General features: G+C 38.5%; 1 protein-coding gene across 8 annotated transcripts in view; it reads left to right on the forward strand.

Annotated features, from left to right (window-relative positions):
• Positions 1-21,786, forward strand: part of astn1 (astrotactin 1) — a 506,238-nt gene that overhangs the window by 81,567 nt on the left and 402,885 nt on the right. For all 8 annotated transcript variants that reach the window (XM_057856766.1, XM_057856768.1, XM_057856762.1 and 5 more), the window contains exon 2: positions 11,595-11,776. In XM_057856766.1, coding sequence (XP_057712749.1) covers positions 11,595-11,776 — 182 coding nt within the window. The remainder of the gene's footprint in view (positions 1-11,594; positions 11,777-21,786) is intronic.

The raw sequence follows: 21,786 nt of genomic DNA on the forward strand, positions 1-21,786 counted from the left end.
TTTTTTTTTTTTTATACAATGCTCTAAACAAATGGTTCAAACATTCCCACAAAAATGGCTAAATATACCTATGAACTAAATTACAAAAGCATTAAAAAAAACATTAGCTCGAACAAAAACTTTGCCTATGTTGGTCTTAACAGGGAGCAGCTGGATTCAGCCATGTAAAATGAGTTGTGTCATATTCACTGTTGCCACTAGAAGGCAGTTTATTCAAGGATTTATGTACAACAAAACAACAGTTAACTTACATTGGCTAACTTACATATCAAAAGTCTGCTAGCTTAAATGCTATAAAACGCTAACATATTTTTTACAATGCTCTTAACAAATGGTTCAGACGCATATTACCACAAAAATCGGCTAAATATACCTATAAACCAAATTACGAATGCATTAAAAAAAACGTTAGCTCAAACACAAACTTAGCTGATGTTGGCCTTAACATGGAGCAGCTGGATTCAGCCATGTAAAATGTGGCAGACTAGAGGGCAGTGTATCCACCCAAATCAATAAAACTAAATGCAAACACTTTCAAAACAAACCATTACAATGCCACTTTACTTAAGCGAATACTCTAAGCATCAAAATTTAATTTGAATCTTTTTTTTTTCAAATTGAATATTCGAGTTAATCGATTAATCGTTGCAGCACTAAAACATCCCATAATACAGTGTGGACAACTGCATCTTATAGTCCAGTGCGGTTTATTTGTTGATTTATTTGGGTTAATAGGTAACACTTCATTTGACAGCGACGTCATATGACGGTCATAATTATGGCATGACACTATCATGGGCATTACTGAATGCTTACGACAGATGTCATTAAGTGTCATCCGACAAATTATGTCACTAACTCCATTTACAGTATGTCCAGCTTGGATCTTTGACAACCATTCAAAACGGAGATCATTTGCCGGATAACAAATTACATCTGTTGTAAGCATTCATTAATGGTCATGACTATGTCATATCATAATTATGATTGTCTAATGACAGTCTTATGGCGCCACTGTCAAATAAAGTGTTACCAAATACCATATCTAGCAATTAATAAAACAAATGAAACATTAACTGAAGAAATTTGGACAGAACATGAAGTTTGATTGTTATTTACATCTGTAGTGCTGCAATGCATGCTAGGCGGCACTGATGGCTAGCTTCTTGAAGCAATGAAGCTTTGCAGCCAATTGGTGGTTCATTTGGTCTTATCACAGTCATATGGTGCCGTTGTCAAATTAAGTGTTCTCGGTTAACATCTTTTGGTGTAAATATCCCATAATACAATGAGGACAGCTGCGGCTTATAGTCCAGTGTGGCTATCTTTGAATAAATGCCATTTTTTTGCCAAATTTGAAGGGTGCGGCTTATAGTCAGGTGCGCCTTATAGTGCGAAAATTACGGTATTTATGTAATCCAATAAATTTATACCGAAACATCTCACATCCACACAATGTTTCACTTCTAGCAGTTGATATATGCTAAATTAGTAAATAAATAATAATAATAGAGCAAATTTAAAAAGGTGATAAAATGCTCTTAAAAAATAGCCAGATTGTTAAATTACTTGTGATTTTTCCCTGCCTGTGCATCTTGGTGCCTCCATAATGGTTTTTCTTGTGTAGTGCTGATGACAGCTGTAGCTCCGGCAATATTTCGCTCTGCCAGCATCAGTCGTATCATCCATTGTTGCTCTGACAATGGTCACATTTCCTGCCATACTGCAGCATTTCTTGACTCTTCTGTAAGTAGTCAAAGAGGCACCAACAATGCGCCGTGACATTAAGCGTGCTGATAGTGTTAATAAATGGGGATAGGGGCATGATGCCAGTTGATGTTCTGTGCTATCCTGGTGACACTGTAGAGCCTACTTGTTTGCTGCCAAACAGGCTGAAAACCACAAGGGGGGTTGTTCCATAGTTTTGAACCAGCAACAGAAAAAGCTTGATCTCCTCTAAGCTTCAGTTTGGACTTATTAACCCCCAGGAGGAGCTGGTCCACTAACCTTAAGGGGCTGTTACAAGTAGGGCTGCAGCTATCGAATATTTTAGTAATCGAGTAATCCACTGAAAATTCTATCGATTAATCGAGTTACCGGATATATATTTTTTTTTTTTAGGTAAGGAGCAATTATAAATATACATGAGAAAAAAAGACATTGAATCTAATATTGAACCATTTTTAGTCAATCAAAGTCTTTATTTTCGAAGTACATTGTTGAAAACAGCCAACAATTGCATCTCAAATATGACTAGAAAAAAACAAATTCACAGCTTTCACTCAAAATACTTCTAGATCTTATTAAAAAAAAAAAAAAACATTTCTGACCTAAAAATGTAATTACACTTGATAACACACATCACTTGAAAGGTATGTGTTCTTACCACGTGTTTCAATTGAATTTCCATTTGTGTCAAGCTATTTTTAAGTTCTAGTTAAGTTTTAAGTTAGTCTAAACTATAAGTACTGATAGGATTTTGAGTTTTTGCAGTGTTCAAAATAAATGTATGATACCTGCTGTATTGGAGCACATTAGGGACCAGTCTACTTGGTGTTTTATTCAACAATGACTACTGAGCTAAAACTGACAGTTAGCTTTATTATATTTTAATTTTACACCCTCATCACTCTACAGCGCTTAGTTTTTACAGATTAAAAAAAGCCTGTATGTAAAACATGTTAGCCACGCATCGACAGTGGTCATAATCAATAGAAACCTAGCCCTCCGAAGGGCTAACGTTACGTGAGCGGGTGACAGTAACGTTATATTTATTAGCGCTGAGAAGTCTACTGCTTAAAGATGGCGGCTGTTTACTAACGCTACTAACGCCGAGTCTGTCATTTTGCATCTAGTCCTAAATGCATGCAATATCTATGAGACACATCGGACACTACTGCTACCACACTAGCATCATGCGGGCTTAGTTTTTATCAACGTCGGCGTAGTTTGTATCGGCTGTCGGCTGCAGTAAGGTTGTTTTTTTTATTGCTTCTTCCTCTGCGCACGTGACGTCAGCGCGTTGTCCCTCATTAAAAGTAGTCCGGGCAAAACGTGATGCTTAGAGCTGGCAAAATAAAACGATTCCTCAAGGTGAATAAAATTACTCGGATCAGTTTTTAAACTCGAGTTGCTCAAGTATTCGTTTCAGCTCTAGTTACAAGGTCTTCATTTTGCATGATTAAGCCCTGAACTTTGAACAGTTTGCTTTTTTAACCAGGGCATGTCCAAGTTTGACTGTGAATGTTAGCTGATTCACAGTTATTCCCTGCATGCCACTTTCACAACCTCTGCCTTCACCATGCTATTCTACTCATGAGATTTTCCATATTTTATAAATTGGTGACCTTCCTTGGATTTGAAAATAGCCTAACAGTCATGCATATCTTACCTCACAGACTGCAATTTTTTTGTATTGCCAAAATTCTACTTTACTTTAACATGCATTGCCCAACCAATTCATGGCAATAATGACGCCTAATGTGTCTACTCATGTGGGAAGGTATTTTGGCATTTTGTATGTACACAGTGCCTGACCGAGGTTCTTTCATGGGTGAAAAATATTTTTCAGTCCATTTATTTTTCTTGATTTGACTTCTGAATTTTCAGCGCTGTATTATATTGGGAATATAAATCAAAGGTACAGTCTCCTGCACATGGGTTCTTTGCTAGTTCATGACAGAAATAAAGCAAAGACTTGCAGTCTGTTCTTTGAATTAGCAGTGCAATCCAGGCCCCTATAGCTGGCAAAGTGTATGTGAAAGTTACTAATTTTACTTGCAGCAGTAAACTCTGTGACCCAGTAACAAGCTGTCTGTGCATCGTTGGCATGGAGACAAGTCCCGGTAGAAATGTGCTGACCCAAGTAAAACACTTAAGGTTGGAAAAAAAAAAAATATATATATATATATATATTAGGGCTGTCAAAATTATCGCGTTAACGCGTCGTAATTAATTTTTAAAATTAATCACGTTAAAATATTTGACGCAATTAATGCACATGTCCCGCTCAGACAGTATTCTGCCTTTTGGTAAGTTTTACAGCAAGGCTTTTTGTGCTGTCCAACAGCGAACTCTTGTGGTCGCTTTGCGACATGGTTTATTGTTTTCTCGTCAGTTCAATATGGCTGCACAACGTCTAGGGCTGACGCCTACGTTGTAATGTTGTGCTTATATGATCCTTGGACAAGATTTATCCGTAAGTAATGTTGTTGTAAAGAATGTACATATTATGTTAGTAAGCGAAATGCTATATTTTTTGTATGAGACGCTTTTTTTTTTATGTTTAGTGAACCTGTATAGCGTGCTAAGCTAACGTTGTTGCTTATGCAATGCTTGTGTACTTTTTTTTTGTAGTTTTACGACGGTCTAAAGAGAACAATGGTTTGAGGCCAGTTTATTAATAAATCAGATGAAAAAGGAAGAAGTCTGATTATTAAGTCGTCGTTCACTAGCTGTCTAGCTTTGGAAAAAGTAGACACTTCGGAGTGAGGGCAGCAGAGACAGATTTAAATGACAGTAGAGTGAAATGCCCACTACAGTCCTTATGTACCGTATGTTGAATGTATATATCCATCTTGTGTCTTATCTTTCCATTCCAACAATTTATTTAACAGAATATATATATAATTTACAGAAAAATATGACATATTTTATAGATGGTTTGAATTGATTAATTGCGATTAATTACAATTCATTAATTTTTAAGCTGTAATTAACTTGATTAAAAATTTTAATCGTTTGACAGCCCTAATATATATATATATATATAATTTTTTTTTTTTTTTTTTTTTTTTTTTTTCCCCCCTTTATTGTGCACTGCCAGTCTCACATAACATAATGGCTATGTTGGTCACTACACTGTGCTAAGTCAAATGTAAATTTTCAACATACTCTGAGCAATTTTGTAACTTTATCGAGAAATCTGGAGGAATTCAAATGTTTTTTTATTCTGTGGGGGGGTGATTTTTTCCGATTTTTTTTCCTTTTTAACTAATATTACACGCATTAAACTGACTTGCATCTCACGTGTGACTCGGATCAGAGGAACTCATGCAATGGTCTCATTCTTTTTGTGCTTCTTTTTGTGTACGCACCAACACTAGCATGATATAATGCATCTCAAAAACTTGATGTATAAAGTGCATGCAAGGGGACACACACATACACACACAGGGATAGCCAAGTGTTTTGTTTGTAAACAGGGTCTAATCTGTATCAGGTTTATTGCTATTATTCAGAAAACCACAGTGTCCTTTGCCAGTAATCAGTATAATGGGTTACCTGACAAAGGAGACGAAGGAGCTAGGGCACCTATTTGTAGTGTGTACTAAAGTACATTATATTTATGCATTAACCTGTATTGGTGATGTTATCAGCTTTCACTATGAATTTCTTGAGCCTCATGCAATCGTAGATTTTTTTTACCTATTTTTAATATGAGCTGAGTGCAGTTAAAAAATATGGTTATAGGATACACAGGGATACTCATACTTCCAGCTAGGCAGGGTACTGGCAGTTTATGAAAACACAAATGCAAATTCTTAATTGCAGTTTCATGTTAATATATTATTAATTTTTATCTGTATAATGTTTTTGTATCACTTGGTGAGTTGCGATTTTCTAGCAGATTATATGACAGTTTTTAATATATCAATTGAGTGAGTTCTTGATCATTTAAAAGAGGGACATCTAACATTTAACACAAATTGTTGCCATCTTTATAATGCATGAAGGCAGTGCTCCTCACTAGGCTTGATTCCAACCAGCATCAAAGAATGAACTATGTCTTGCCTTGTGCTATATTATTTTAATGAAAGGAGAATCATCAAGGGATGTTCAGACCAAATGTAGAACGACAATAAAAGAAGATGCACTAAAACTGCAGTGAACTAGGCAAATGGACCCACATTTGTGCTGATATTACAGATATTAAATAATATTAGTGCTAAACATGATAACTTAGCCGAAGTCTACATTATGTTTAGCAATATTATTATTGCCTTTTTATTTATTTTGGCATTTTGTACGTTCTTTATCTTTTTCTGCCTACTATGTGTGGTAGAGCCAGTAGACTTAGAGTGGTGGGTCAAACAAACACGCGATTGGGGTGGAAGTTGGTCCCCAAGTGCCCGTGTCACAGCACAGATTGCCGTGGCTAACTTCAAATAATCTGCCCATGAGGTCATCCTGTACTTTCTCTTCCAAAGTACATGTCGGCCTTCGACATGACGTGTTAGCTGTTTGTAAAGTGTTCTAAAGCTAGGTTCATACCGCAGGTCTTGATGCACAAATCCGTTTTTTTCGTGTTTTTCCGACTCGAGTCAGGCATTAGCTTGACGGTCTGAACGGGACAGGTCACATGAAAGTGGACCAATTCAAATCTGATCTGGGTCACTTTTGTATGTGGTTAAAATCCGATCTGGGCCACATTTTTTCATCATGTGGCGGCAGTCTGAACTGTCAAGTCTCCCAAATTGGAATTCATGCAGCAATTACATCAGCAAAGAGCGAGAGGCACGGATATGGGGCTAGATTAGTCATAAGTGGATTGACAACCGTCAGAAAAAAATAAAATAAAATGTGTGTGTGTGTGGGGGGGGGGGGGGGGGGTCAAGCCGGGTCAGGTATGTGTGTGCGTGCATGCATGATGCACACACATACGGTGCATGCGTTCTATCAATCCATATAAACTTTAAAAATATAAGACTAAACGGAGATTATTTATGTCTGTTATTTTTGTCCTCTTTTGTGAAATAAAAATATGATCACCCAAGAATGATGCAGAGTCAGCTTGTGTAGTCATTTGTTTTGGTGATTCTGCGCATGCGGGTCAGTTTGCTCAGTGTGTGTCGGACTTTTGAACGAAGTTTTCACAAAGGCAGTCTGAACGGGCACGCCAAAAAAACAGATATGATAAAAAATTGGAATTGTGCATTACGACCTGCGGTATCCACCTAACCTAAGTGTTTTTTTTATATCCCTTTTCTCAGTTGAGGGAGTCTTCCAAATATACCCTTTTTTGCATTGGTTTTTTTACGTTCACACTGGGACAGTACTAGGTCGGGAGCTAGCATTTTATAGTGTACTATGAGAAGATTCACTCACGATATTTGTGATTTCCTCCCAAGCTAATTTAGTATGTTCTTTAGTGACCTGCTTAACATTTTAAACAGACTCTTCAACCTCCAGAATGATCAGATAATTTCACTGTCAAGTGTGCCAATTTTTAAAAATAATGTAAAAGTCTGTTATATGCAGTGTTGGGCACGTTACTTTAAAAAAGTAATTAGTTATAATTACTCACTACTACTTCCAAAAAGTAACTGAGTTAGTAACTGAATTACTCTATAGTAAAAGTAGCTAGTTACCAGGGAAAGTAATTATTTCCGTTACTTTAAAAAGAAAGTTGTTGTATTTCAAAGAATTTGAAATTTTCTGAGCAGTATTCGAGTCAGTTGAATAGAGAAAAACAGACAGGGAGTTGTGTTATAGAACCTTGTAACATTTATTGCACCTCACCAGCAACAGATTTATCCTACACTTGAAGTGCACCAAAAATAAAACAGTAAACAATATAAGAAAATAACAATAAGCAGTAAACAATATAAAGTGAGTTTAATCAATTAAATCTAACTCTCACAACCTGAGACAACTGGTCAAGTAGACATAGCCTACTGTACTTGAAGTATTTTGACTTGAAATAGTCTTTATATCGCCACCTCGTAAAGGACAAATTTTCCTCTGAATGCTCTGCCATCATATCCCTCTGCGTCTGTTTTGCGCGTGTGTGTTTGCCGCACGCGCTGTTCCGGTTTGTGTGTGAAAACACCGGCCCTGATTGGCTTACCATGACACATGACTCTAACCCTCAGCCAATCACAATCACTTCCATCGCATCTATCCAGGTGGTGCATACAGGTAGCCTCGTCCCCCTACTCCTCCCATCACCCTCAAAGCGTCTGCCATCCTCAAGATGAGGAAGAAGCAGCATTCTTGCTGGCTGACAGTGGGGGGATGGGAACGAGGCTAGCATTCAGGTGTAGCAAAAACAGAAACGTTAGCAAGCTTTGGAAAGCATTGTCTAATTGAATGAGCAGGGACAAACAGCCTGGAGTCATAAGAAGTACGTGCTGTAATATTCTGATACAGAATTATCCGAGGCACCCTAAAGTGCACACGGCGCCAGTGTTGTTTTGCTCACATGATGCGGGAGTGAGTTAGAGACACGACCTGCCGAGAGCCGTATATTTGTGTTAATGTTGAAGTTATATATGCTATTAAAGAAACAGAGTGCCAGCAAGCCCTGTGTGGTGTATCTTTTCTAAGAAAAAGCACAAAACAAAACACGTGCATTATTCTCGAACCTGAACACACCTCAAGTCTTGGATGACAAATAAACAGAGCAGAGTAGACTCGCTACGGCTGGTAGTTTCTTCAGTTTATTTAGAGTAAGCAACGCACCGCTTTTGACCGTCAGTAACGGTAACGGCATTGTAACGGCGAAAAAAATAACTAGTTAGATTACCCCGTTACTGAAAAAACAATGCCGTTATGTAGCAGCGTTATTTATAACGGCATTATTCCCAACACTGGTTATATGTGAGCACAGCAGCAGGCTCCAAATTACAAAAAAATGGTCTCAAACACCCCTTAGCCACCCCTTAGCTTGGTCTCAATTTCTGTCGCTAATAAAAATAGGACCCAGAGTAATTAAAGTCTGACTCTTTTATTGTTTTGACATTAATAGTTATGTAGTATTCTTTTAATTTAGCTTTTTTAAAAATCCCTGTATAGTTAATAAATACGCGGTGCGCCCCCGAAAAGGGAATTTTTAACGACAAATAACAAAACCAAGACCGATGGAAGAAAAATATTTTATTCATAGGAATTGAAACCTTAAAAAATGCCATTTGAGAAATAATTATGGAATATTCCTTCCTTTTTTTTCATTTTAAATGGCGTCCTCCTGAACAAATGGATTCTTGAAATTGACTGTTGCGATTCACCTCTAACATCTCAGCTAGGATACTGTGAATTTCATCCTCAGTCCACTATGGTTACTAAAATAGCAGAGTATTTACTTGCTCAAGGTCACCGTTTTGCAGTGTTGCCATTTGCTCATGTCTGCACTTCAAAAATTCCCGTTTTTTTTCAACATTTTTTTTTTTTTAATCTGCAGTGATACACAGCAGATTTCAAAAATACATTCATCCAGGAGGACACCTTTTAAAGAAGGTGATTTTGAAAAACAAATAATAATAATAAAATTAATAATAATAATACAGTCATATAATTGTTTTTTTTTGGGGGGGGGGGGGGGGTCACCCTTTATTTTTGATAAAAGCCTTGATTCAGGGAGCAATTATTTGATAACAATTAGAAAAAAAAAAATTGGCAACAGATTGGGGGGCATGTCTTTGGATTTAATGTATTCTCCCCGTGCTATTTTGGTTCTTTCCAAGGCAGATGAACATTGGCCCAACATTTACTGCAAAAGGCATTTTAAGGCAATAAAGTTGAATCTTATGCAGTGGCAAAGTAAATCACCTGACCTGCATCCGATTGAGAATTCATTTCACTTGATTTAATATGGATTTTCCATAATTTAAAATTTGTTTACTTAAAATAAGCTTCAAACAACAAATAGAATGACATTGCAGACAGGCTACAAAAGGAGCAATACATATTCAGGATTTGGCAGGATTAATTGTGGATTACTGATTTTACTCTTTGTAATCCTTTTTTGAATATATTACATACAGTCCAGAATGCTCTTGAGGTACAGACTTGATATTTCTTTGCAAGCTTACACAACAATCTTTCACAAAGCTTTGTCATTCATTTGGAATGGTTTTCATTTTGCCAGCATGCATCACAAGTATTTTAATTAGTTATTGGAGAAGTGATATGCTGTGCAAGGGTGTGAGAAATATTGTGTTTATCTGTGTTTTAAGGTAAACTGTTCCCTCATATTTTGTGTCTCTTATTTTTATTACTCAAACACTTGATGAGATGAAAAGAGGGAAAACATCTTGGCTTGGGTACCCTGTTTTTAAATGTGTGTATGCATTATCTGTGGGATTGAAGAAGGTGTTTCGCTGTGCAGAATGAAAATAATATATTTCATGCTGATAGGGAACAAACCTTTCGATACGAAGAGCTTGCAATCTGATATCAAGTCATATGGAGGGCTACTTTTTTTACATAATCATTTTGAATAAATTTATCTGTATGTATAGTTTAATGTATGGATGTATAATTAAAAAATGTTAAAACCGTAAATAATTTTTACTTAACCTTATATGACTTGTTGGAACACTACTGATGATGATGTGTCCCAAATGTACATCTTTCCCATCACGGACACACAGCTCCCAAGCCACTCTTGACATCAAGGCTAACCTCATGTAAATACCATCTATTAGCACAACGGACAGAATAACACCACGTCCAGAGTTGTGTTCAGTTCAGTTGTGTCCAGTGTTGGTAATCTTACGTTAAAAAAGTTACAATAGTTACAAATTCCTTCTCCCAAAAGTAATTGCGTTAGTTACTCAGTAACCTGAATGTAAGAGTAATTAGTTACTTGGCAAAGTAACTGTTGATATTTTTTGTTGTTGTTTCCCCCCCCCCCCCCCAAAAAAAAAAAAAAAAAAACGTCACACAATGTGAAGTTTACAGGGTTTTTGGGACAATTGGCCTTAGACCAATTCTTTACCCTAAACTTGACTAGACACAGGGGTATTGTGGATATTGCGATAACTAGATAGTAACCTTTGCTATGTGTTGAAGTCATTTAATGTTGTGAATCACCGTTAAGTTGTTAAAATTGCTCCCGTTATTGCATTAGTCCCCTTCTCTCGACTTTCGACATGTGTAAGTTTCAAAACTGTTTCATCATTTAAAGACAGATTTAAGTCAAGATTTTGCCAATTTAGGATAATTTTAGATAAAATGTTACTTCGGTTCGCTAGGAAAGTTCTCTACAACAGAGTCTTCTTGAGAGGTCTACTGCTTTAGGATGGCGGCTGTTTATTAACGCATCCAGGACTTTATACATGTTGCTAATGCCGCCGTGTTTGCCATTTGAATCTAGTTCTATAATATGTGATATCTACCGTAGCATCATGTGGGCGGTTTGAAGGCTATCAGTCAGGCATTATTGGAGCCACCTAGCATCGCGTTTGCAACGGCGTCACAACTTTCTTGCCTCCTCACCACTCCTGCTCTGCTCTCTCGTCTCCGTGAGTCCGTCCCTCTCAGAGTTTTCTCGCGTCATTCAACCAACATAGTAACGCATAGTAACGCACGCCTTTCCCGCCTCAGTAACGGTATCGGCGTTGCAAAGATAAGAAAAGTAATTAATTAGATTACTCACTACTGAAAAAATAACGCTGTTAGTACTAGTAGTAAAGTTATTAACAACACTGTTCCCCGGTGTGTCTGGTAGTACCTCCCATGGCAGCAGCAGTCCGTTGGTGCATGAGTGCATGCATCAGTGTGAACACAGATGTAAAGCGCCATGTTTTTACTTTGCCAATTATTAAGTCTTCACAGATTTATAGCCGCTTCTTATCCCCATTGTGCTGCAGAGATTTCCGGGAATTCAGAGGACATCCCTTTGGTGCGATGGAGGCAGCAGTGGCTAGAGAACGGAACTTTGCTCTTTCACATACACCACCAGGATGGCAGCCTTAGCCTCCCTGAACCAACTGAAGACACAGCAAACACCTCAACAAAGGAGGAGCTCCGCATTCTGCATATCTCAGTGATGGTAAAGCTCTTCTCTTCTTATTTGCTAGGAGAAAAACATTTTAACTGTTAGGGGTAGAGATGTCCCGAGCCGATATTTGGATCGGATCGGACGCCGATATGGGCAAAAAAATGTGCATCGGTATCGGATCGGCCAACACGGAAAAATTCCGATCCAGATTTCCGATCCAGGTTTTTTTGATAGTCCGGTCCGGGTTTTGCAGCGCACTGATTTACAAAATCCATTCCAGTTTTTGCTTCGGTTTCCTTAAAATCCAGTCCGTATTTTACGGCACACCTTCAACACACTACATTTACATTACCGTCTCCCAATTTACCGAGAGACTTTATCGGTAAAAATGTCAGCTGTGTGGGCTCATTTCACCTAAAAGGACGACAAAGACGAGGCAGAGTGCAACAAATGCCACAATAAAGTCAAGCGTGGTGGTAAAGCTGTAAGAAGTTTTAATACAACCAACCTAATCAAGTATATAGCGAAATACCACCACAATCAATATGAGGAGTATGTTAAGAAAACCGAAGACAAAAAGGAAGGTCCTACGCAACTAACACTGGCAGAAACTTTTGCTATGCGTGACAAACTGCCACTCGACAGTCCCAAAGCCCAGGGAATAACAAGAGTCATTGCCGAAGAATTCATTCTGGATGACGAGCCATTATCTCTCGTGAGTAAAGACGCACCATCCAACACTTAGAACCACGGTACAACATGCCCAGCCGTCATTACATCCTTAAGCGATTCGGCCGTGGAAGATTCGAGAACGATTCACAAACATCCAAATTCCGATTATTGACATCATAAATCACTAAACATCATGCGTGTCACCCGGGTAATGCCAATGCTCGACTTACGGCTTTAGCTCAACTCATGCCGCTGGATAAAAAACACAAGAATACCTAACTGCTGCTGACAGCTGCTACAAACTACGTCTACATCTTTTAACTGTAGATAATATATATCATATGTATATAGAACTAGATGCAAGATGACAGACTCGACGGCGTATGCAACACTGAAGGATTGAAAACTACTTGCGTTAGTAAACAGCCGCCATCTTAAAGCAGGAAATTTCCCTAGTAGGCTTTTGTGAACCTTCCAAGCGAACCTAATTAACGTTTTATGTAAAATACTCCTAAATCGGCAAAATCATGACTTGAATCTATCTTCAAAACAGTTTTAAAACTTTCACATGTCGAAAGTAGACAGAAGGGAAATTATGGAATAACGGGAGCAATTTTAAACTTTTAACAGTTGATTTGCTAAATTAAATGAATTGAATGTAGTTTAAAGCTGCTGATACAGAATGGGGACTTGAGTATTTTATTTACTGTTTTAAAATGTTAAATTGATCCTGAAATAGTCGTTTATTTAAACCTGAGAGGCTTTTTATGCAATTTTTGTAACTAATGCACGAAACATTAAAAGCATCTAATAGCTTGGGGGGTTTGTGGGATTTTCCACTGAGGTTGTTTGTGTGTTTTGCTTTTTTAAGACCGTTTACAATATTATTTGCACGCTTTACTGACTGACTATGCCATTTCTGTTTGTTATTTATAATGTTTTGTGTTTGTCACTGAATAAACAGGTCAGTTTCTTGTTACCAACCGTTGTGTGTTATTCAAACTCATCTAATTCAGCTGGCTAGTTGTTATCAAGAGTACTAAAACCTTTTTCAACATGAGTCTGACAACTAAGTAAGAAGGCTACATAACTTTAAACTTTAACACATGCTCAGATAGGCCGGTATCGGTATCGGCCAGTATCGGTATCGGATCGGAAGTGCAAAACAATATCGGTATCGGATCGGAAGTGCAAAAACCTGGATCGGGACATCCCTAGTTAGGGGTACAAATATTCCAATTTATCAATAGTATAACACATTGTTTTGATCATATCATTTATTTAACCCTTAGTGTTTCAACTGATCCATGAACCCTTAAATATATTAAGCGAAATTAGCATCAGTAGTGATTAGCATGTCAGCTGCACGGTCAGATAGTCTGTGTTTAAATTTCTATAAAATGTTTTGCAAATTGCATATTCTCCTTGTGATAGGGACAAATTCAACCACAGGTGTAACAGAAGCTGTTGTAGATGAGATAGCAAATCTTACTTCTGCTATTGTCTGACTTGACCATTTACTTTTATCATGTGGTAAGAAGCAAACAAGTCCAACAGATTTCCCACTGGCTCTTTATCTGCTAGTTCTTATGCTCTGTTCACTCTGTCTGCCATTAATATTTATTTGTTGCATATCTATATAATATCAAAGTCAAAGCTGAAAAACTGTGTTCCCAGTGCCTTAGTTGTTTATGCTGGAACACATTTTGAGAGCATGGTGTGAAGTCTATCCTGCTGCTCTGCCACCTGCCACAGTACATGAATTCACACCACATGTAGTGCGGGATGGTCACAAATGAAAAAAAATAGGAGTTTGTTTTTCTCTAGATCTTCACCTCTGATTGTGTATGATTTGTTCCCTATTTTTTGATACAGGCGCATCAATAAAACATGCATTTATATACTTACATAGTTCACAATGTAGATTTTTCAGGCCTGCAATGTATCAAACCTTATCTATTATGTCGACAAAATACAAAATGAATCTTGAGATCGCACAGCTTCCTGCTCTTGCCGAGGGAACTGTGTATTTATTAGATCTTAGATATGCTATATCTAGTCCCAGTGCCCTTTTCCAGCCCAAAGACATTGCAGTAGTGCTTTGATGGATGATCTGTATTTGCAGACATTGAAATAATATTATAGCTGCATATAAATATCATTAGTCAGCTTGAAGAGAATTTTGCCTGGAGCCACATCTCCTGAGGAGAGGCAGGGAAATCATGCTTTGACACGTTGACCTTGAGATAAACACCTGACTTTGAGTATGCATTGAATTTTTGCTTATCGAATAACAACTTCATAAACGTAAAGTGTAACAAAGGTTTCTTGTTTAAATGAGGTTGCAGAGGCAGGAATTCTGCATGTTACCGCTTTGATTTTCTATGTTCACATAATTTTCCTCCTCTCCCTTTTATAGTCGGCATTCCATTGACATCATTCCTCTGCCCCCTGCTCCGGTAATTCCTCACCCAGAAACACCTGCTATTCTACCGGCAGGGTGTTTTCATGAAGTAGTGGGTAGAGAAGGATTAGTATGCAAATATGAGCCGACCATGACAACAGATGGACGTAATATTGCCGTTGTGCTGGCCAGAATCCTCTGCAGCCTGCCACCCAACTGGAGGCCCTGACCTATAAATCCCAATTCATGTTGTGTTAAAGCTCCTTGTGGATTTAAAAAAAAAAAAAAAAAAAAAACCTGAAAAGGCTGTTTCATTGGTCTTTTTTTCTGAAGCCCACACCTTCCATACACAATGAATTGTCCAGACCAACATTCTTTGATTTACTATCTGTTTGTCTGTTTACCCGTCCATTCATTTGTCTGTCTCGATGGCCTCTGGTCAGTGGGCTTTGGTCCTGTTGTTCCAAAAGGGTACTTAACATAGAATCCGTTCAAGGAATCAAAATAGTGCTACATACACACACTGTGGGCCTTGATTTAATCAAGGTTTGTGTGCATAAAAAAGGTTCAATCTGTGATTTTACTAAATGTGTTAAATAATGTGCTGTGAAAGGTAGGTGCAAGCTGTCATGCCTCTGCATAACGATGGACAGCTTTAAGCAGTTTTCACACTGCACTTAGCCTCGCGCAACTTGCTGTCGACAAACCAATTCATTGTTGATGTGGTGAGGAGGCGGCGAAATTTTGGTGCGGCATTTCAGTAGCGCATTGGCTGTGATGGCGAGGCGCCGTGATTTGACTTATGCTCTATATGTGAGCAGTGTTGCTATGATGTCAGGAAGTGCCTCAATTGGACAGTAGCTTTCGCAGCAATTAAGGGCTATTTTGGCAGACTTGCTTACAGGTAATGGCATGAGGAGAATGGCGGAAGCCTTGATAAATGCATTGCCTCAGCCCAGGCTCTGGGACAGAAGACAGATGACTTTCAAAAATGTGCCTCCTCAGCCTGAACTACAGTGGGGAAAATAAGTATTTAGTCAACCACCAATTGTGCAAGTTCTCCGACTTTAAAAGATTAGAGAGGCCTGTAATCGTCAACATGGGTAAACCTCAACCATAAAAGAAAGAATGTGGGGAAAAAAAAGAAAATCACATTGTTTGATTTTTAAAGAATTTATTTCCAAATTAGAGTGGAAAATAAGTATTTGGTCACCTACAAACAATAAGATTTCAGGGTGTCAATGAGGTCTAACTTCTTCTAATGAGGTCTAACGAGGCTCCACTAGTTACCTGTATTAATGACACCTATTTTAACTCATTATCGGTATAAAAGACACCTGTCCACAGCTTCAGTCAGTCACACTCCAAACTCCACTATGGCAAAGATAAAAGAGCTGTCGAACTACACCAGAGACAAAATTGTAGACCTGCACCGGGCTGGGAAGACTGAATCTGCAATAGGTAAAATGCTTGGTGTAAAGAAATCAACTGTGGGAGCAATTATCAAATAAATGGAAGACATACAAGACCACTGATAAGCTCCCTCGACCTGGGGCTCCATGCAAGATCTCACCTGTGGCGTCAAAATGATAACAAGAACGGTGAGCAAAAATCCCAGAACCACACGGGTGGACCTACAGAGAGCTGGGACCACAGTAACAAAGGCTGCTATCAGTAACACAATGCGCCGCCAGGGACTCAAATCCTGCACTGCCAGACGTGTCCCCCTTCTGAAGCCAGTACACGTCCAGGCACGTCTGCAGTTCGCCAGAGATGATTTGGATGATCCAGAAGAGGACTGGGAGAATGTGTTATGGTCAGATGAAACCAAAATAAAACTTTTTGGTAGAAACACATGTTCTCGTGTTTGGAGGAGAAAGAATACTGAATTGCAGCCGAAGAACACCATACCCACTGTGAAGCATGGTGGTGGAAACATCATGCTTTGGGGCTGTTTTTCTGCAAAGGGACCAGGACGACTGATCTGTGTAAAGGAAAGAATGACTGGGGCCATTTATCGAGAGATTTTGAGTGACAATCTCCTTCCATCAGCAAGGGCATTGAAGATGAGATGTGGCTGGGTCTTTCAGCATGACAATGACCCCAGACACACAGCCAGGGCAACAAAGGAGTGGCTTCGTAATAAGCATTTCAAGGTCCTGGAGTGGCCTAGCCAGTCTTCAGATCTCAACCCCATAGAAAATCTGTGGAGGGAGTTGAAAGTCTGTGTTGCCCAACAACAGCCCCAAAACATCACTACTCTAGAGGAGATCTGCATGGAGGAATGGGCCAAAATACCAGCAACAGTGTGTGAAAAGCTTGTGAAGAGTTACAGAAAACGTTTGGCCTCCGTTATTGCCAACAAAGGGTACATAACAAAGTATTGAGATGAACTTTTGGTATTAACCACTTATTTTCCACCATGATTTGCAAATAAATTCTTTAAAAATCAAACAATGTGATTTTCTTGTTTTTATTTTCCACATTCTGTCCCTCATGGTTGAGGTTTACCCATGCTGACAATTACAGGCCTCTCTAATATTTTCAAGTGGGAGAACTTGCACAATTAGTGGTTGACGAAATACTTATTTGGCCCACGGTATATCCCAAAGTAGTTTTGGTTGAACTGTAGGTCACAAATGAGCTTAAACTCTCCATGTTTCAGTGAAATCTAGAAGATCCTTTTTCCACTAAACTTTTCTTCCTTCTTAAAAGGAGATTTCTTTTGCAGCAATAAAAAAGACAGCTAGTCAATGTGCAGTCTACCTCTTGTCTTGGGAAGGGAGCTGTTTGCTTCATGTTATGCTGAACTTCCATCATTGCTCCACGGATGTTTTGGAGAGGGCAACTGCAGTCAAAATTCACATTTTACACCTCATACAAATACACTGTATTACAAAACTGTAAAAGGGAGACTTCTTTGAAATGGCACAACGCACTAACATGATGTAAGCGTAAATGTCAGACATGAGTGTGATGTGATGGTAAGATACAGACAGGGGTTGGAGGTGACGCTCGTTGGTTCACAAATCTGATGACGACAATGAGCGAAAAAAAAAAGAAAAAAGAAAATAAAGAGTCAGAAAATGTCATGGGAGCATTTCTGAGTGAAAAGCAAGCCGAGCACCATGCTACTATGTAATCAGTGCTGAATGGTTATGAACGAATGAATTTCAAGACAGTACCGAACTAGTTTCCTAAATTATTTTGAAATTAAATGATGTTTATTACTATGGTAACATTTACAGGTGCCAGTAACTACAATGACATCAACAGGGCACATATACATCATGTTTTGCCCAGTCAATGTGGACACACACTTACGGCTGATGAAAGTGTAAATTGGGAAGGAGGTTATTTTTTTTTCTTTAATTTTTATTTTATTTATTTATTAATCACAGATGAAGACTATTTTAGACTATGGACTTTGGCTGAGCCTGTTACTTATACTTAGGTGCGACTTATGTAGTGTTAAAATCATAGACTTTATAATGATATTGACGGGTCACATCCGTCATACACAGCGCCTCGCCTTCAAGTAGGCGGCCTGCCCACATCAAGAGGAGTTATTCTCAAACAGACGCAGCGATCTAATGCCGCATTCAGGTTGAAAAAGTGCAAAAGCTGTACCAGCTACGAACAGGAAGGACTGTCTCAGGAGTGATTCAGGAGTGATTTGTTCGAGGATTCAAGGTCATTATTATATTTTTCGTACCATGCATGGATCTTGAAACGTTGTGAACTAAATCAATGAGAGAAATTAGCTACTACGGCATTGGCGTCATAGTTAGCAATATTTACGCAAAATAAATGCTAACTGCACGTTTTTTTTATTTATTTTAACCAAGAATAAAGACTGTTTTACGTCCATACCTATAAATAATTCAGGGATTTAAGCATTTATTCACAATAATTTTCAACGGAAAAAGCTCTTTGTTTTCATACGACGGCCGCAGCACATTCGACATATTTACATAAAATAAATGCTAACTGCCCTGTTCTTTGCTCTTTTAACAAAGAATCGAGACTGTTTTACGTCCATATCTATAAATAATTCAGGGATTTAAGCATTTATTCACAAGAATTTTCAACGGAAAAAGCTCTTTGTGATGTTAAGGCGGCGATATAGTGGCTTAAAGACTAGCAGCACATTCGACATACAGTATATTTTCGTAAAAGAAATGCTAGCAGCCCGGTTCTTTGCTCTTTTAACAAAGAATCGAGACTGTTTTACGTCCATATCTATGAAAAATTGAGGGATTTAAGCTTTTATTCACAAGAATTTTCAACATAAAAATCTTTTTGTCTGTTTTTCCACTCGGTCAGCTTTGACGGAGATAGACCCCCCTGTTAATCGGCCCTGTGCCCAGTGTCCCGTCAATATTATTATGACGTCTACGGTTAAAATGTAGATTTTTTGCATCTTCTGAAATGTTATACTGAATGGAGTATAGTATACATGGAGTAAACATTACCCAAAACAAGCTGCGAAAGGGTGCACTTGACTTTTGATTAAGAAGTCAAGAAATGTTGGCGCTATTACAGTATTGACTATATGTAGATTCAACCATATCATTATAATAAAGAGTGTGACCATTTTGCTGTGGTTTGATTTTATTATTGATATTCTATGAACAATTTAATTTTAATTATTTGATTTTACATGCCTCAAACAGTGCTTCCTACTGTGAGAGATCATGTTCTCATGATCTATTTGTCCATCGATCCATTTTCTATATACAGTGCTGCTCGAAAGTTTGTGAACCCCACAGCGATGGTCAGATTTTTTGTAAAAAAAACTAAAATAACCTTATTAAATGTTAAGTTATACCCAAATCCACAATACTGACATTCCAAATAATGGACTGAAACAAAAGAAATAGTTATATTGTCATTCTTTATTTAACAAAAGTGGTTGATTTAAGAAAAACTCAGATATCATGTGTGCAAAAGTATGTGAACCCCTTCAGTTAATAGGATATTGCGCCTCCTTTTGCAGAGATTACCTCAACCAAACGGTTTCTGTAGTGACTAATCAGCCTCTCACATCTACTTTGGGGGATTTTTGCCCATTCTTCCTTGCAGAACGCAGTCAGTTGAGAGAGGTTTGATGGGTGTCTGGCATGAACTGCTCGCTTCAGGTCCCGCCACAGCATTTCAATGGGATTTAGGTCAGGACTTTGACTGGGCCAGTCCAGAACACGAATCTTCTTCTTTTTCAGCCATTCCTTGGTTGTATTGCTGGAATGCTTTGGATCATTATCATGTTGCATGATCCACCTTCTGCCAAGCTTTAACTTCAAAACAGATGGCGTCAGGTTATGTTCTAGGATTTGACAATATTCCTCAGAATTCATGATTCCCTGGACTATGTGGAGTTGTCCAGGTCCTGAGGATGAAAAGCAAGCCCAGATCTTGACATTCCCACCTCCATGCTTCACTGTTGGGAGAAGGTTCTTTTGGTGGTATGCAGTGTTGACTTTTTGCCAGACATGGCGGTTTTGGTTGTGACCAAACAGTTCAATTTTGCACCTACATCAGTTGATGAAAACTCTTTTTAATTTAGTCTCGACAACACAACTGTTAAAAAAACAAAAAAAAAACTACTGAATTGATTGATTAGGAAATCAGGTTGAAATAATAGAAAATTCCAAAATGTTGAGGGGGTTCACAAACTTTTGAGCAGCACTGTACATAAATAGCCCATTCATTAGGGTCACACATGTGCTATAAGCCAGATGTTGAAAAAGAAAGTAGGGATATAATGGACACATAAAGTGCCTTGCAAAAGTATTCGGCCCCCTTGAATCTTGCAACCTTTCGCCACATTTCAGGCTTCAAACATAAAGATATGAAATTTAATTTTTTTGTCAAGAATCAACAACAAGTGGGACACAATCGTGAAGTGGAACAACATTTATTGGATAATTTAAACTTTTTTAACAAATAAAAAACTGAAAAGTGGGGCGTGCAATATTATTCGGCCCCTTTACTTTCAGTGCAGCAAACTCACTCCAGAAGTTCAGTGAGGATCTCTGAATGATCCAATGTTGTCCTAAATGACCGATGATAAATAGAATCCTACTGTGTGTAATCAAGTCTCCGTATAAATGCACCTGCTCTGTGATAGTCTCAGGGTTCTGTTTAAAGTGCAGAGAGCATTATGAAAACCAAGGAACACACCAGGCAGGCCCGAGATACTGTTGTGGAGAAGTTTAAAGCCGGAGGTCAAGGAGCACTGTGCAAGACATCATATTGAAATGGAAGGAGCATCAGACCACTGCAAATCTACCAAGACCCGGCCGTCCTTCCAAACTTTCTTCTCATACAAGGAGAAAACTGATCAGAGATGCAGCCAAGAGGCCCATGATCACTCTGGATGAACTGCAGAGATCTACAGCTGAGGTGGGAGAGTCTGTCCATAGGACAACAATCAGTCGTACACTGCACAAATCTGGTCTTTATGGAAGAGTGGCAAGAAGAAAGCCATTTCTCAAAGATATCCATAAAAAGTCACGTTTAAAGTTTGCCACAAGCCACCTGGGAGACACACCAAACATGTGGAAGAAGGTGCTCTGGTCAGATGAAACCAAAATTGAACTTTTTGGCCACAATGCAAAACGATACGTTTGGCGTAAAAGCAACACAGCTCATCACCCTGAACACACCATCCCCACTGTCAAACATGGTGGTGGCAGCATCATGGTTTGGGCCTGCTTTTCTTCAGCAGGGACAGGGAAGATGGTTAAAATTGACGGGAAGATGGATGCAGCCAAATACAGGAACATTCTGGAAGAAAACCTGTTGGTATCTGCACAAGACCTGAGACTGGGACAGAGATTTATCTTCCAACAGGACAATGATCCAAAACATAAAGCCAAATCTACAATGGAATGGTTCAAAAATAAACATATCCAGGTGTTAGAATGGCCAAGTCAAAGTCCAGACCTGAATCCAATCGAGAATCTGTGGTTAAGAGCTGAAG

Source organism: Corythoichthys intestinalis, chromosome 14, assembly GCF_030265065.1.
Source record: "Corythoichthys intestinalis isolate RoL2023-P3 chromosome 14, ASM3026506v1, whole genome shotgun sequence".
NCBI lineage: Eukaryota > Metazoa > Chordata > Actinopteri > Syngnathiformes > Syngnathidae > Corythoichthys > Corythoichthys intestinalis.